The following is a 16,436-nucleotide window of genomic DNA, read 5'->3' on the forward strand; positions in this document are numbered from 1 at the left end:
CTGGTTCCTGGGCGCTAACCTGGTCTCCACGGTCTCCACCTTGCAGGCCTGGGAGCGGCTCGAGAAAGCCGAGCACGAGCGCGAGCTAGCCCTGCGCACAGAGCTCATCCGCCAGGAGAAGCTGGAGCAGCTGGCCGCCCGCTTCGACCGCAAGGCTGCCATGCGGGAGACCTGGCTCAGTGAGAACCAGCGCTTGGTGTCCCAGGTAGGACGCAGGGGGCTCCTGGCCCACCCAGGCAGGTCTGGAGACACGGGGAGTTAGAGAGACAGAGGTGGATAAGGAGCCCTGCCGCGTGGGGAGCTAATGAAACAAGAACTCCATGGCTCAGATGAGCAGACCAAGAACCCGGGAACTGGAGGCTTGAACGGGAATAGGGCTGATGAGCCAGGATGGGGTGGGACAGATGGGACGCCTAGAACCACCCCCTGGAGCTGGTGTCTTGCAGCAGAAGTGCTCTAGGGCGGGCAGGGGGTGAGCAGAGCGGTGGCCCCCAGCCCCCAGACCTCCCTCCCTGCCCCGCCCCAGGACAACTTCGGCCTGGAGCTGGCCGCCGTGGAGGCAGCGGTGCGGAAGCACGAAGCCATCGAGACGGACATCGTGGCCTACAGCGGCCGGGTGCAGGCGGTGGACGCCGTGGCCGCAGAGCTGGCCGCTGAGCGCTACCACGACATCAAGCGCATCGCCGCGCGGCAGCACAATGTATCACGGCTCTGGGACTTCCTGCGGCAGATGGTGGCCGCCCGGCGGGAGCGGCTCCTCCTCAACCTGGAGCTGCAGAAGGTGTTCCAGGACCTGCTCTACCTCATGGACTGGATGGAAGAGATGAAGGTACCCGCAGATGCTGCGGTCGGGCCGAGATGGTCGGGACCGTGCTGGGGGGTGGCGATGAGCAGGTTCCCTCAGCTGCTCAGCCAGGTCTTTGCAGAGTGTACACCAGTTTGGGGCCCTGTCCTCGGTTCAGATAAGCAGACTGCTCCCTGTCCTCGTGGGGCTCACGTTCCAGGGGGAGGAGACTGATGATAAAACCCTTGGCCTGTCCATAAACAATATAGCAGCTGGGTGTGAAACCTATGAGGAAACAGCAACAGGCCATGTGATGGAGTGGTCCAGGACGGCCTCCCTGAAAAATGCCTTTTATGCTGAGAGCAGAGTGGAGCTCTGAGGAAAGAATGTTCCAGGCCAAAGGAACAGAAAGGCCCTGGGCCTGCTCATGTGTGGCACGTTCCAATGAGAAGGGAGGCCCGCGGGGACAGTAAGAACAGGCGCCGGGGGGGTGGGGCACAGGGGATAAGGTCAGAGAGGAAGTAGCCAGCTCACTTAAGGCACACAGGCCTGGTCAAGGAGTTTGGGTGTTACTCAGAGTAACGTGGAGCACTGAAGGTGCTTAGAAGGTTTTGAAAAGGGGGAGAGACATGATTCTGCATTTTCACATTTTTTAAAAATGTCACTTTGGCTGCTATTTGAAGAAGGGCTGTGGGCAGCCAGAGTGGGAGCTGAGAGACCAGTCCGAGGCTGTTGCAGTGATCCAGGCGAGAGATGGGGACCCGGATAGGCCAGGAGAGACAATGACGTTCTCTGGGGGGCTGGGGATGGAGCCGCGACCATAGGAGGGCGGGGATAATTCTGGGGCTGAGAAAATGAGTCAGCGCAGAGATTCCTGGAGCAGGATTTAGTAAGAAAGTCGTTCTGCAGGAGGGGAGTTGAGTGCAGAGGCCAGGGTGCCAGGACAGAGCTCAGGGGTCCCTATGTGTGTGAGTGAAGGCCGACGGACGGACGGAAGCAGGCTTGCTCACGTGGGTGCGATCAAGTGGAGCTGCCCAAAGAGTCAGGTTGTGTGGTTGATCCTTGGAAGACAGGGCGAGGGGTGTGTGTGTGTGTGTGTGTGTGTGCGTGCGCGGGGTGGGGCAAGAGCCTCAGCTCAGAGGGAACTGTGCAGCTCTCAGACGGGCATCGACATGCCCGGCGTGCCCCACAGGGCCGGCTGCAGTCCCAAGACCTGGGCAAACACCTGACGGGAGTGGAGGACCTGCTGCAGCTGCACGAGCTGGTGGAAGCCGACATCGCTGTGCAGGCCGAGAGGGTGCGGGCGGTCAGCGCCTCTGCGCTGCGCTTCTGCGACCCCGGGAAAGGTGACAGCGGGGGAAGGGACTGGGAAAGGGAGGGGCTGGAAGGAGGACAGTAAGAGCCACAGCAGCAAGACGGGAAGAACCTGGGGACAGGAAAGGCGATGGGTGGTTGGTGGGTGGCAGAGTGAGAGGTGTGGGGTGAGGGGGTTAGAACTGGGGGGCACACACAAGAGGCGGAGGGCTGGGCCACAGCTCTTGGCCCTCTGGTGTGACCTTTGCAGAGTACAGACCCTGTGACCCCCAGCTGGTGTCGGAGCGGGTGGCTGCCCTGGAGAAGAGCTATGAGTCGCTGTGCGAACTGGCAGCGGCTCGCAGGGCCCGGCTGGAAGAGTCCCGGCGGCTCTGGCGCTTCCTCTGGGAGGTGGGCGAGGCCGAGGCCTGGGTGCGGGAACAGCAGCACCTCCTGGCCTCGGCAGAAACCGGCCGGGACCTGACCGGCGTCCTCCGCCTGCTCAACAAGCACACCGCCCTGCGGGGCGAGATGAGCGGCCGCCTGGGGCCCCTGAAGCTCACCCTGGAGCAGGGCCAGCAGTTAGTGGCTGAGGGCCACCCTGGGGCCGGCCAGGCAGCCGCCCGCACCGCCGAGCTCCAAGCCCAGTGGGAGCGGCTGGAAGCCCTGGCGGAGGAGCGGGCCCAGCGGCTCGCCCAGGCCGCCAGCCTCTACCAGTTCCAGGCGGACGCCAACGACATGGAGGCCTGGCTGGTGGATGCGCTACGCCTGGTGTCCAGCCCTGAGCTGGGGCACGACGAGTTCTCCACGCAGGCCCTGGCCCGGCAGCACCGGGCCCTGGAGGAAGAGATCCGGGGCCACCGGCCCACGCTGGACGCACTGAGGGAGCAGGCGGCCGCCCTGCCGCTCGCGCTGAGCCGCGCGCCCGAGGTGCAGGGCCGCGTGCCCGCCCTGCAGCGGCACTACGAGGAGCTGCGGGCCCGGGCGGGCGAGCGTGCCCGCGCCCTGGAGGCCGCCCTGGCGCTCTACACCATGCTCAGCGAGGCCGGGGCCTGCGGGCTCTGGGTGGAGGAGAAGGAGCAGTGGCTCAACGGGCTCGCCCTGCCCGAGCGCCTGGAGGACCTGGAGGTCGTGCAGCAGAGGTAGGCGCCCTGCCCCCTGCCCCCCGCCCCCACCCCGCCTCCAGACTGGCCTTGTGAGCTGGGGGCCAGCGTGTGGGGTGAGGTCCCGCCATAACCCGCCTGCTCCTGCTACCCTACTTTGAGTCTTAGCAGGCGTCTGTTTTTGGTTTTAATGAAAAATGTTAAACATACTCAGAAATAGAAACCTTATTCAACAGACTCAGCCAGATTTCAATAATCATCAGCATCATGCTCTGTTAGACTGATTTTCCTTTTCAAAAGCAAATCCCCAATGGGAACATTTCACCCCTGTACTTTCCAGGAACATAGAAGTTTGTGATATGAGTAAATTGTTTTATCACTGTCTGTGCAGACTTAAAATAGCTAAGCCTTTGAAGTTATAAGCCTTTTAGACAGAGACACAGATTAATCTCTCATAAAGTAGCTTTATTTACAGAATAAGAAATCTTAAAATTTAGAAAGCATGTTTTTCTCATAAAACCACCCACAATACCATTATCAGATAAAACAAAATTAGGAATTCCGTGATATCATCTACTACTCAAACTGTAGTCAGATTTTTTGGTGGTTTTTAAAATATAATGAAAGATTTTTTTTTCTTGTTTTCAAGATATCCCATGACAGGAGTCAGGAAGGTACCACCCCTGTGTCAAATTGAGCCTCAGCCTGTTTTTATAAATAAAGCTTTATCAGAACATGGCTATACCCATTCATTTACATATCATCCCTTAGCATTAAAGGATGCATTAAGGATGCCTTAGCATTAAAACAGCCTGGCTGAATACATGTGAGAAAGATCAAATGGTTCACCAAACCTAAAATATTTACTTCCTGACCCAGGGATCAAAACTGGGTCTCTTGCATTGCAGGCAGATTCCTTACCATCTGAGCCACCAGGAAAGCCCCAAAATATTTACTGTCTGACCCATTTGCAGAATCTGCTCTAGGAAAATATGAAATGTTTCTGGGGAAAGATATGCTTCACTTACTTATCACTTAAATTTTTTTAGTCCTCGGTTCGGTTCAGTTCAGTCGCTCAGTCGTGTCCGACTCTTTGCGACCCCATGAATCGCAGCACGCCAGGCCTCCCTGTCCATCACCAACTCCAGGAGTTCACCCAGACTCACGTCCAACGAGTCAGTGATGCCATCCAGCCATCTCATCCTCTGTCGTCCCCTTCTCCTCCTGCCCCCAATCCCTCCCAGCATCAGGGTCTTTTCCAATGAGTCAACTCTTCTCATGAGGTGGCCAAAGTACTGGAATTTCAGCTTTAGCATCATTGCTTCCAAAGAAATCCCAGGGCTGATCTTCAGAATGGACTGGTTGGATCTCCTTGCAGTCCAAGGGACTCTCAAGAGTCTTCTCCAACACCACAGTTCAAAAGCATCAATTCTTAGGTGCTCATCTTTCTTCACAGTCCAACTCTCACATCCATACATGACCACAGGAAAAACCATAGCCTTGACTAGATGGACCTCTGTTGGCAAAGTAATGTCTCTGTTTTGGAATATGCTATCTAGGTTGGTCATAACTTTTCTTCCAAGGAGTAAGCGTCTTTTAATTTCATGGCTACAGTCACCATCTGCAGTGATTTTGGAGCCCCCAAAAAATAAAGTCTGACACTGTTTCCACTGTTTCCCCATCTATTTCCCATGAAGTGATGGGACCGGATGCCATGATCAGTTCATCTTTTAACACATATTAGTAAGGTGGGACCCACGTAGGCAGCTAAGGGGTAAGTCCCAGGAGGAATAAGGGAGCTTGTGCTGAAGGGTGAGGTCCGCTGCTAGGGATTAGTTTGACTTGTTGTCCAGCTGTTCCTGACCTTTAATTTTCAGCACGTTTTTGAGCAGCTCTAGAGGTGACAGTTTTTCTAGTTGATTAGTGGGAGTGGGGGGCTCCCCCTTGATCCACAGATGCTGTGAACCATGTAGGGAAGAGATGCAGAGGCCCCTATACATAAACCTCATGTTGACAGAGAGGAGTTCTCTTGGGCACCTAAGGGAGGTGGCCCAGTGCACCGCTGCCTCCTGCCGCTCACCTCCAGCTCTTCCACCCATCAGGTTTGAGACCCTGGAGCCCGAAATGAACGCACTTGCTGCACGAATTACTGCCGTGAATGACATCGCAGAACAGTTGCTGAAGGCCAACCCGCCAGGGAAGGACAGCATTGTCAACACCCAGAAGCAGCTCAACCACAGGTGGGGTGAGAAAGCACGCAGCAGACAGGATGGCAGCCGGAAGGGAGTCGGTAGGGATGAGATGGAGGCTAAAGACGAGGAGAGAAAGCCATCTGGAATATGTCCAGGGGAAGGGGGCTGGTGATGAAAGAGATGGAAATGGGTTAAAGGTTGCCTGGGGCTTCCCTGGCAGCTCAGTGGTAAAGAATTCACCTGCCAATGCAGGAGATGCAGGTTCGATCCCTGGGTCAGGAAGATCCCCTGGAGAAGGAAATGGCAACCCACTCTGGTATTCTTGCCTGGGAAGTCCCATGGGCTGGGGAGCCTGGCAGGCTATACAGTCCATAGCGTCGCAAAGAGCCAGACATGACAGCGATTAAACAGCAACACCAAAAAAAGGTCGTTTGAAGAGGCTTGGGCCTGGACTGGGGGCAGACAAGGAGTTGAGGGCAGACGAGTGGGGAGCAGCCTCTGCAAACAGCAGGTGGTAGCATAAATCAAGGGAGAGAGAAGCAGGAAGAGGCTGCAGAATATACCTGGAAAGGGCAGGGAAGCTGAGCAACTCCAGACACCCCCTCGGCCCTCAGGTGGCAGCAGTTTCGGTCTCTGGCGGACGGCAAGAAGGCGGCCCTGACGTCAGCCCTGAGCATCCAGAACTACCACCTAGAGTGCACGGAGACACAGGCTTGGATGAGAGAAAAGACCAAGGTCATTGAGTCCACCCAGGGCCTGGGTAATGACCTGGCTGGCGTGCTGGCGCTGCAGCGCAAGCTGGCTGGCACTGAGCGGGACCTGGAGGCCATTGCCGCCCGGGTGGGCGAACTGACCCGAGAGGCAAATGCCCTGGCTGCTGGCCACCCTGCCCAAGCCCCTGCCATCAACGCCCGGCTTGGAGAGGTGCAGGCCGGCTGGGAGGACCTCAGGGCCACCATGCGGCGGCGAGAGGAGTCGCTGGGCGAGGCGCGGCGGCTGCAGGACTTCCTGCGCAGCTTGGATGACTTCCAGGCCTGGCTCGGCCGCACGCAGACCTCCGTGGCCTCTGAAGAAGGACCTGCCACCCTGCCTGAAGCCGAGGCCCTCCTGGCCCAACACGCAGCCCTGCGGGGAGAGGTGGAACGGGCCCGGAGCGAGTACAGCCAGCTGCGGGCTGTGGGTGAGGAGGTGACCCGGGACCAGGCTGATCCCCAGTGCCTCTTCCTGCGGCAGCGACTGGAAGCACTGGGAACTGGCTGGGAGGAGCTGGGCCGCATGTGGGAGAGCCGGCAAGGCCGCCTGGCCCAGGCCCACGGTTTCCAGGGCTTCTTGCGGGATGCTCGCCAGGCCGAAGGCGTACTCAGCAGTCAGGTAAGAGTCCGGGGGGCAGCGTCCGAACCAGGAAGAAGTGGGTCAGGGGAATGTGAGGGACTGATGGATGGGGAGAGAAATGGCAGCAGGTGGAATAGCTGAGCAAACAGGATGAGCAGGGGGAACACAGCCAAAAGGGTGAGGGACTTCCCTGGCAGCTCAGTGGTTAAGACTCTGCACTTTTGCTGCAAGGGGCACAGGTTTGATCTTTGGTCAGGAAAGTTCCACATGCCATGAGGTGTGGCCCCCACCAAAAAAAAAGGAATGAAAAAAAAAAGAGAGATGTAAATGTAACTTGACCAAACTGACATAAGAAGAAATAGAAAACCTAGCTTGTCATAACTATTAAGGAAATGTAAACAGCAGCTATAAATAAGATGGGGCAGGATTTGGAGCATTGAAGGCACTCCAGCCCAGCTCCCTTTTAACCTGAGATTTCCACATAGTCAGTACCATCCCTCTGTCTCTGAGCCAGTCTCCTGTCCCACCCTGGGCAGCATCCATGTCTCAGATGGCCGCCCTTCGAAGATTCCTTCTGGGAAGCTGGGCAGTGAGCTCAGTGTCTCCCCTCCCACAGGAATATGTCTTGTCTCACACGGAGATGCCAGGGACCCTCCAGGCAGCTGATGCCACCATTAAAAAACTGGAAGACTTCATGAGCACCATGGAGGCGAACGGTGAGCGGATCCGTGGTCTTCTGGAAGCCGGACGCCAGCTGGTGTCAGAAGGCAACGTCCATGCAGAGAAGATCCAGGAGAAGGCAGACTCGGTGGAGAGGAGGTACCATGAGGACGGTGGGCAGGTGGGGGGCCCTAAAGGGAACCAGGTGAAAACGGGATGAACACGGCACTCAGATCCACAGACAGGGGTCAGGAGCTGACCAAACCTAGAGAAGGAGGAACCAAGTGGTTGCAGAGCTTCTGGGTGGAGAAGTTCTGCCTCCCTGACACTGGGGTGAAATGAAGCCCCTAAAGTAGCCAGACACTGGACCTCAGGATTCCTGGGTTGTCACGTGGTTCTCCTGGAAGGTATTGTCCCCATAGGAGGAGGACCGAAAGCATCTAGGTTAGATAGAACAGGGGTTCCCAACCTCCAGGATCTGATGCCTGATGATCTGAGGTGCAGCAATGCAATAATAATAGAAATAAAGTGCAGAGTAAATGTAACGTGTTTAAATCATTCCCAAACCATCCCCCACACCCACCCTGGCCCATGGAAAAAAAATTGTCTTTCACAAAAACAATCCCTGGTGCCAAAAAAGGTTGGGGACTGCTGAATTAGAGGGTCGTAACCCTTTCAGAGCAAGTTCAAGGGCTCCACAAAGGCCTGTCATTTCAGACACAAGAAGAATCAAGAAGCAGTGCAGCAGCTTTTGGGCCGTCTTCGGGACAACCGAGAGCAGCAGCACTTCTTACAAGACTGTCACGAGGTGAAGCTCCCTGCCCCCGCGTCACCTCTGACACTGCCTGGCCACCCCTTTCCCACAGCACTCTCGCTCTCTGAGCCTAGAATAAGGCCCCTGCAGTGTCAGCTGAGCAAGTGAACCCCTGCCTGGCTTCTCCCGGCGTCCCCCAGCTCCCCCGATGCACCCTCGCCCCTTCTAGCCTCACGCTACCCTCCCTCTGAAATGCTCTCTGCCCTCCTCCATCCCCGCTCGCCACCCTGTCCAGCTGAAGCTCTGGATTGATGAGAAGATGCTGACGGCGCAGGACGTGTCCTATGACGAGGCCCGCAACCTGCACACCAAGTGGCAGAAGCACCAGGCGTTCATGGCCGAGCTGGCCGCCAACAAAGACTGGCTGGACAAGGTGGACAAGGTGAGCGAGGGGACGGCAGCAGCAAGAAGGGAGCGTCCGGGGCCTCCTGCCGTCAGCATCCCAGCCTCTGTGCAGGGGAGGGTCCCGGCTTCAGGATCAGGCTTAGAGATCATGGAGCCCTAGAAGCTAAACCTCCAAGGTCTAGAGGACAAATGTCTTAGGCCTGTGGGCCAGTGACTCCAAAACTTTGAAAAAGGACAAATCAGCAGGGAGCCAGCCTGCAGCTTGGGCTTCCCAGGTGGCACTAGTAGTAAAGAATCGCCTGCCAATGCAAGAGACGTGAGAGACACAGGTTCCGTCCCTGGGTCAGGAAGATCCCCTGGAGGAGGGCACAGCAACCCCCTCCAGTAGTCTTGCCTGGAGAATCCCATGGACAATGGATGGCTTGTGGTCCATAGGATCACAACGAGTCAGACACTACTATGCAACTTAGCACACATGCGGCCTGCAGCTTTGGGTCAGCATGATATCTATTCTTGGTCCAGAAGAGGATGATACTCTTCAACAGGGTCAGCAAACTTCTGTAAAAGGGGCAGGAAGTAAATATTTTAGGTTGTATGGGCCACACAGTTTCTGCTGCAACTACTTGACTCTGCCAGTGTCACAAAGCAGCCAAAGAGAATACATAGATGAATGAGCGCGGCTGAGTTCCAATAAAACTTTATTTATAAAGACAAGTGGTAGGCCAGATTTGGCCCTTGGGCCGCAGTTTGTCAACGGTGCTTTAGAGTCTTGCTTTCCTGGCACTTGGTCTCCACACCCAGCTCTTCTTCAAGAGCTGAGCACAGGTAAAACTTAATTTCCACTCAGTGGGTATTCCTGGACAACATCCTGTGTGCTCAGCGCTCTGCTAGGTACTGCAAGGTACATAAAAAGACTCTTTCCTTCCCTCAAGGGCGTGACGGTTGGGAAGAGGAGGAGACCAGTGTGGATCTGGTTTCTTCATTTGTTCGGCAAATATTTACTCGGTGCTAGGCCTGGTGCAAGGCCTGGTGTTCGCCGCTGAATGGGGAACAAAGGTGATTCCACTGCGTGCTCCACCCTCAAGGGATGACGCTGGAGCCAGGATCTGAGACATGCACATAAACTGCCAAATTCAGCCCAAAGCAGAACATGAGGAATGTAATCAGAGAGAGCCCAGTAAGCTAAGGAGAGAGGAGATGTGGGAATCCTGGAAGCAGGAGCCTGCAGGGAAGTTCATGAAGGATGGGTAGAATTTGTACAGGCAGAGATGTTGGGGGAAAGATGTTTCTTGGTAGAGAAACCGGAAACCAGGGGTGTGGACATGGGGCACCTGTATGGGGGCAAGGATGCAAGTCCTTTTGGCAGGAGCACAGGATGTGTGAAGGGGCTATGGGGGTGAAAGTGGGCTGGGACATGAAAAACCCGGATCACCACGTAAGGACTGCACAAGAGGGTGTGTGAAGTTACCCAGCTGAGCTTGGCTCTGGCGCTCTTCATCCTGGCAGCATATGGAAAACGGCCTGAAGGCAGTGTCTCGGTTCTGTTTACCTAGTAGCAGGGCTTCCAGCGCAAGCTGCTTCCATGGGAGGTGATCCAGGGAAGCCAGTAGGGGGTGGGGAGACGAGGTGGAGAAGGGAAGGCGGTCAGCGAAGGGTCCACTACCATGCCGGTGACCCAGGGGGCACCTGGCGCTCAGTCGTCATGGGACACCTGGGAGACCGTGTGGAACAGACATAGTTATCCCCGCCAAAGCAAGCACGCCCAGTATTCATCCACCAATTTCCTGTCGCTGGTTGAGGGCCGCTTCAGGGGGCAGTAACTCCTTGGCACATCCAGGCCACCTGGCATGCGGACCACACCATGCTGGCCTCACCGTCCCAGAAACCAGAGTCCCCACGCAGAAAGGATGGGAGTGGGGAAACCAGGCGAGACTCGCTCGGTGAAGGGGGATGAGCTGAGAAACGTGAAATGATGGCCAGTGACGTGTGACCGTGTGCAGTGTGCCCCTGGGCACCACAAGCACCACGAGACACCAGAACTCACAATAAGGAGAGAGTGCAATGGCCTCTGAACCAAGATAAGTTCTGACCTTGAAGAAGCCCGGAGGGTTTACTCAGCAGCGAGGGCAGGGAAGTTCAGGAAGCTTGGAGAACACCCGAGAACTTGGTGTGGTTGCCCTCACTTCAGGTCTCTGCTGTCCTTTGGATCTCGTTCTGCTACTGGCCCGTGAAGTCCAGTGGCATCTAATTCTGACACTGACCCCTTCCTTGTCGCACACCCAGGAAGGGCGGGAGCTGACTCTGGAAAAGCCTGAGCTGAAAGCTCTGGTGTGGGAGAAGCTGGAGGACCTGCACCGGCGCTGGGACGAGCTGGAGACCACCACCCAGGCCAAAGCCCGCAGCCTCTTTGATGCCAACCGAGCTGAGCTGTTTGCCCAGAGCTGCTCCGCCCTGGAGAGCTGGCTGGAGAGCTTGCAGGCCCAGCTGCACTCGGACGACTACGGCAAGGACCTCACCAGCGTCAACATCCTGCTCAAGAAGCAGCAGGTACGCCGCGGGCCTTTGGTGGGGCTGGTGAGCGGGAAATGAGGAGATGGGAGTCAGCAGCTCTGAGATTCACGAGGCCGTGCCCAGGCCTCACAGACTTCTTAACTGGCATCTCTCAAAGCAATTTCCATGGGTCACCAGTGTTGGAATCTCTAGGAATGTGTGTCAGTCAGAGTAAAGTTGGGAGATGGACAGCACATTCTAACTTGAACAAGGAAATTTTAGGGGAAAGAACTCTTAATTAATAAAAGGCGGTTACCTCCCAATGGGGTAAAAAGTACTCCAAAGCAAGGATCAGAAAAAAACTTTTCTGTAAATGGCCAAATGATATTGGGTTGGCCAAAAAGTTCATCCCGCTTTCTCTAAGATGTTGTGGAAAAATCCAAACAAATCCAGTATTTTGAGTTTTAAGGGTCATATAGTCTCTGTCGGATGAGATGGTTAGATGGCATCACCGACTCAGTGGACATGAACTTGAGCAAACCCCGGAGATAGTGAAGGACAGGGAAGCCTGGCGTGCTGCAGTCCATGGGGTTGCAAAGAGTCAGACATGACTTAGTGATTTAACAACAGCAACAGTCTCTGTCGTAACTGTTCAACTCTGTCCTTGTAGGGTAAAAGCAGCCACAGGTGATGTGTAAGAAAGAATAGTGTGGTGTGTGCCAATAAAACTTTATTTACAAAAACAGGCAAGGGACAGGGTTTGCTGACCCCTGCTCTAATGAATACAGGAATAGCAAATGTAGGGAAGAGTTAGGTCCCTAGGACTGGGGAGGGGGTCCCCAGGAAGGACTGAGATGCCCTCTCCCTACCCCAAGGCTGAGTTTCAGACCTTGTTAGAGAAGGCACAGGCCTGCTGGATGGCATAGAAATTTGCTGGGGTATCACAAACCAAAGAGGTCTGAAGCTGGCAGGCCAAGGCTGGACGGCATGGCACTGGGATGCCAGCAAAACTTGGTGTAGGGTAAGAGCCACCACGTCTCCTATAGGAGCTAGAAGAAAAACAGGCTGGAACCATAAATAGAAGCCCATGCCTCGCCTTTTCATAGTGGTGTCCCTCCAGCGCCCTCTGTGGACAAGTCCTAGTATTGCACCAGCGGACCAAGGAAAAGTTTTTACAGGGTCAGGTTCCAAGACTCAAAATGGGCAAAGGTGTACTTGAAACTGAGATGGATTGGAGAAGACCAAGAGACCATAAGTTGATTACTGGCACAGATAGCACACCCCCTGGATTCTTAGATATATTGAAGTTTGAGATCCATTGATGTAGGCGAGGAAGAGATACTCTCCCTGGGTTAAGCTGTATGGATAAGAATTCATGATCAGCTTGATATAGACTAGTGTCTCTGCTGACTTTGAAGGTGGAAGCACGGTGCTAACATCTGCTTCCTCTTCCGGTTGGCAGATGCTGGAAAGGGAGATGGCTGTGCGAGAGAAGGAGGTGGAGGCGATCCAGGCGCAGGCAAAAGCACTGGCCCAGGAAGACCAGGGTGCGGGGGAGGTGGAGAGGACCTCGAGGGCAGTGGAGGAGAAGTTCAGGGCCTTGTGCCAGCCCATGGAGGAGCGCTGCCGGCGCCTGCAGGCCTCCCGCGAGCAGCACCAGTTCCACCGGGACGTGGAGGATGAGATCGTGAGTCTCTGGGACCTGGGACAGGGTTAGAGTCTGCATCGGGGTAAATGGCCCCCTGCCTTTGGCTTTCTGTCTCCTTCCTGGGTGCTGGGGGTGGATGCCAGCAGGGCTCTGTTGTCTCTTCCCTTGGGCATTGGAAGTCAACCCTCTGGCAACACCCAGGGATACCCTCTAGGCCCCTTGCCCCCAGAACCAGAGCCCTGGAAAACGTTCCGCCGGGAACCCCTTCCCAGCCAACCCCTGGCTCTTACTTTGCCCTCTGGACCTCCACGGACCCCTCCTCTTTCTCATCCAGTTGTGGGTGACGGAGCGGCTACCCATGGCTAGCTCCATGGAACACGGCAAGGACCTGCCCAGTGTCCAGCTCCTCATGAAGAAGAACCAGGTGAGGCAGAGCTTAAAGGCAAAAGAAGGGGTCCCAAGAGCCTCCCCAGACTTGAATGTTTGTTTGCCCTGGGGTCTTAGTTGCAGCACGAGGGATCTTTTAACTCTTAGTTGCAGTATGTAGGATGTAGTTCCCTGACCAGGGATTGAACCCAGGCGCCCTGCATTAGGAGCACTGAGGCTTAGCCACTGGACCACCAGGGAAGTCCGAAAAGTTTGTTTTCTTGAGACCTGGAGTTTCCCTGGCTGCCCCTGATGCTGGGCATAATCCGAGACTTCAGTGGGTCTCCTTTCCTCGCCTCAGGAGGGTGGGTTCCCCTAGTAGTAGATCCTGAGGATTGAAGGGGCACCTTCGTCACATCCTTGGGCCAGAAAAGAGGGGAAGTGAAGAGGACTCAGGGAGGACGAGAAGCAGAAGTGTGAAGGGGGGCTTGTGTGGAGTAAGTGTAGGGTGAGGGGGTTCCCTCAGCAAGCCTTTCAGCGTCTCCTCTGTTGCTGTGGACAGACCCTGCAGAAGGAGATCCAGGGCCACGAGCCCCGGATTGCGGACCTGACGGAGCGGCAGCGCACTCTGGGCGTGGCAGCAGCAGGCCCTGAGCTGGCGGAGCTCCAGGAAATGTGGAAGCGCCTGGGCCATGAGCTGGAGCTGCGAGGGAAGCGACTGGAGGAGGCCCTGCGGGCTCAACAGTTCTACCGCGATGCTGCAGAGGCTGAGGCCTGGATGGGCGAGCAGGAGTTACACATGATGGGCCAGGAGAAGGCCAAGGTGAGGGCCAGGACAGAGCTCAGGCTGAGCCTCCCCCCACCCCCCACCCCGACCCTTACCCCCTGCTGCCCCTGTCCCCTTCCTCAGGACGAGCTGAGCGCCCAGGCGGAGGTGAAGAAGCATCAGGTATTGGAACAAGCCCTGGCCGACTATGCCCAGACCATCCACCAGCTGGCAGCCAGCAGCCAAGACATGATTGACCACGAGCATCCAGAGAAGTGAGTCCAGCAGGCAGCAAGGGGGCCAGTCCCGGGGGCTGCAGATCGGAAGAGCCACGTGGAGTAGGGGGAGGGGGAGGGGCAGCCAGGTTCAGGAAGGCCAGGAGACTGCAAAGCCCTCTGACCTGTGTGTGTACAGAACCATCTAGAAAGCTGGGGAAGCGGGACGGGGCAAGTCGTTGGGGGGCCAAGAGGGCCAGGACTCCGCGGCCTAGGCCGGGGGTCAGAGCGGTGTGTCCTCTCCATGCCCCGCAGCACCCGGCTGTCAATCCGCCAAGCCCAGGTGGACAAGCTGTACGCCGGCCTGAAGGAGCTGGCGGGCGAGCGGCGGGAGCGTCTGCAGGAGCACCTCCGGCTGTGCCAGCTGCGCCGGGAGCTGGACGACCTGGAGCAGTGGATCCAGGAGCGTGAGGTGGTGGCCGCCTCTCACGAGCTGGGCCAGGACTACGAGCACGTGACCGTGAGTGCGGGGAGGACGGCGGCCACACGTGGGCTTCCGGGGTGAGGGCTAGCACCTCATCCTGGGTGGAGCCCCAAGGGGCAGGGGTGCAAGACCAGGGGCTGCCGATGCTGTTCGTTGAATTTCGAGGTGTTTTGTTGAAAGAATTGTGCAGAGAGGAGGAGGCAGGACTGCACATAAACGTGGGCAAGAGAAGAGTGACCAGTCACTCTTTTCCAACAGAACTCAGCAGTATAGGGGGCATGAGGTTCCCCTCCGTGGTTTGGGGGTGGGGGTTTGGACCCTCACTGGTGCAGAAATATAGACCGTACTTAGGGTACCCTTGTCGGAAGACTAAAGGTTCCAAGCACCCCTTTACTGGGGGCTGGAGGCTGGGGGTGTGTCAAAGACAGGGTCAGTGGGAACCAGTTGCTTTTGCTCACCAACTTGGCCCTGCTGAAGTGGCCCAGGGCAAGAAATGGGTTCTCAGTGTGAAAGGACTTGCCCCCCCGCCGCCCCCGAGGTAGGTACCACACTCTCCAGCCTCACAGCACTGTCCGGGCAATGGCTTCCTCCACCAGATGCTCCGGGACAAATTCCGCGAGTTCTCGAGGGACACGAGCACCATCGGCCAGGAGCGCGTGGATGGTGCCAATGCACTGGCCAACGGGCTTATCGCTGGGGGCCACGCCGCCCGGGCCACGGTGGCCGAGTGGAAGGACAGCCTCAACGAGGCCTGGGCTGACCTGCTGGAGCTGCTGGACACGCGGGGCCAGGTGCTGGCGGCCGCACACGAGCTGCAGCGCTTCCTGCACGGGGCGCGCCAAGCACTGGCGCGCGTGCAGCACAAGCAGCAGCAGCTTCCCGATGGGACCGGCCGGGACCTCAACGCCGCCGAGGCCCTGCAGCGCCGACACTGTGCCTTCGAGCACGACATCCAGGCCCTCAGCGCCCAGGTCTGACCCAAGCGTGGGTGGGGGCGACGGTGTCTGAGGACACTCAGTGGGGAATGCAGCGGGGGCACTGGAGGGTGGGCATGCCCTGCAGGGCCACATAAGCATGCACTTAGAGTGCTTCCAGGGAACCATCTCTGGCCAGGGGACATCTAGCCACTGTGTCCACACCCAGAATGACAAGGCTCTTTGAGGGCCCGTGACATTTTCTTTTTTTAAGTTTATTTTTATTTTGGGCTGCACTGGGTCTTGGTTGCTGCGTGTGGGCTTTCTCTAGTTGTGGCAAATGGGGGCTGCTCTTCGTTGCAGAGCACGGCATGTGGGGCCTTCCCAGACCAGGGGTGGAACCCAGGTGGATTCTTAACCACCAGGGAAGTCCGGCCCCATGACATTTTCAAGTGGTTCCAGGAGCTAGAAGATTCTTCCCTTTGAAAATCCATCTATTGCTCCCACTCAGACATTAGCCCTACGAAAAATAAGCATAGTTCCTTCTTCCAGTCATTTAAACCCAGGAGGGCCCCCCCACCCTAGTCCCTTCTTCAGGCTGAAAATCTCCTTCTAGCAATCTCTGAGGTCCTCCACGTGCTGGACAGGCTTCTGAAAGCTCAGCCAGCTAGTGGCCCTTTTAAAGCATTGACCCCCAGGCTAAGCCCAGGCCCCCCAGTAGGGCTCCACAGGGCAGCGTGTGACAGGGCTGACTCTGAGTACCAGCCCCCATCTTTCCCAGTGGCCCCCTCACCCCCATCCCACTTCTCCCCCTGCTTCCCCGGCTGGTGAACTGGGCAGGAGGTGAAGAGCAGGGGCCAGGACCGAGGGAGGCTGCAGCCCCTCGGAGTCTCCTGGCTCGCCTTAACTTTGACCTGGGCCCCTGCAGGTCCAGCAGGTGCAGGACGACGGCCACCGGCTCCAGAAGGCCTACGCCGGCGACAAGGCCGAGGAGATCGGCCGCCACATGCAGGGCCGGGCCCAGGCCCGG

General features: G+C 57.0%; 1 protein-coding gene across 2 annotated transcripts in view; it reads left to right on the top strand.

The window, feature by feature from the left end:
- The window catches only part of SPTBN2 (spectrin, beta, non-erythrocytic 2), a 38,839-nt gene that overhangs the window by 17,160 nt on the left and 5,243 nt on the right, over positions 1-16,436 (top strand). For both annotated transcript variants that reach the window (XM_010837727.1, XM_010837728.1), the window contains 17 exons: positions 47-205; positions 527-829; positions 1,977-2,130; positions 2,349-3,219; positions 5,283-5,420; positions 5,987-6,743; positions 7,321-7,523; positions 8,082-8,172; positions 8,414-8,560; positions 10,807-11,070; positions 12,476-12,700; positions 12,996-13,085; positions 13,590-13,850; positions 13,938-14,068; positions 14,324-14,528; positions 15,089-15,463; positions 16,335-16,432. In XM_010837727.1, coding sequence (XP_010836029.1) covers positions 47-205; positions 527-829; positions 1,977-2,130; positions 2,349-3,219; positions 5,283-5,420; positions 5,987-6,743; positions 7,321-7,523; positions 8,082-8,172; positions 8,414-8,560; positions 10,807-11,070; positions 12,476-12,700; positions 12,996-13,085; positions 13,590-13,850; positions 13,938-14,068; positions 14,324-14,528; positions 15,089-15,463; positions 16,335-16,432 — 4,472 coding nt within the window. The remainder of the gene's footprint in view (positions 1-46; positions 206-526; positions 830-1,976; positions 2,131-2,348; positions 3,220-5,282; positions 5,421-5,986; positions 6,744-7,320; positions 7,524-8,081; positions 8,173-8,413; positions 8,561-10,806; positions 11,071-12,475; positions 12,701-12,995; positions 13,086-13,589; positions 13,851-13,937; positions 14,069-14,323; positions 14,529-15,088; positions 15,464-16,334; positions 16,433-16,436) is intronic.

This window comes from Bison bison, unplaced genomic scaffold (genome assembly GCF_000754665.1).
Source record: "Bison bison bison isolate TAMUID 2011002044 unplaced genomic scaffold, Bison_UMD1.0 scf7180017864080, whole genome shotgun sequence".
NCBI lineage: Eukaryota > Metazoa > Chordata > Mammalia > Artiodactyla > Bovidae > Bison > Bison bison.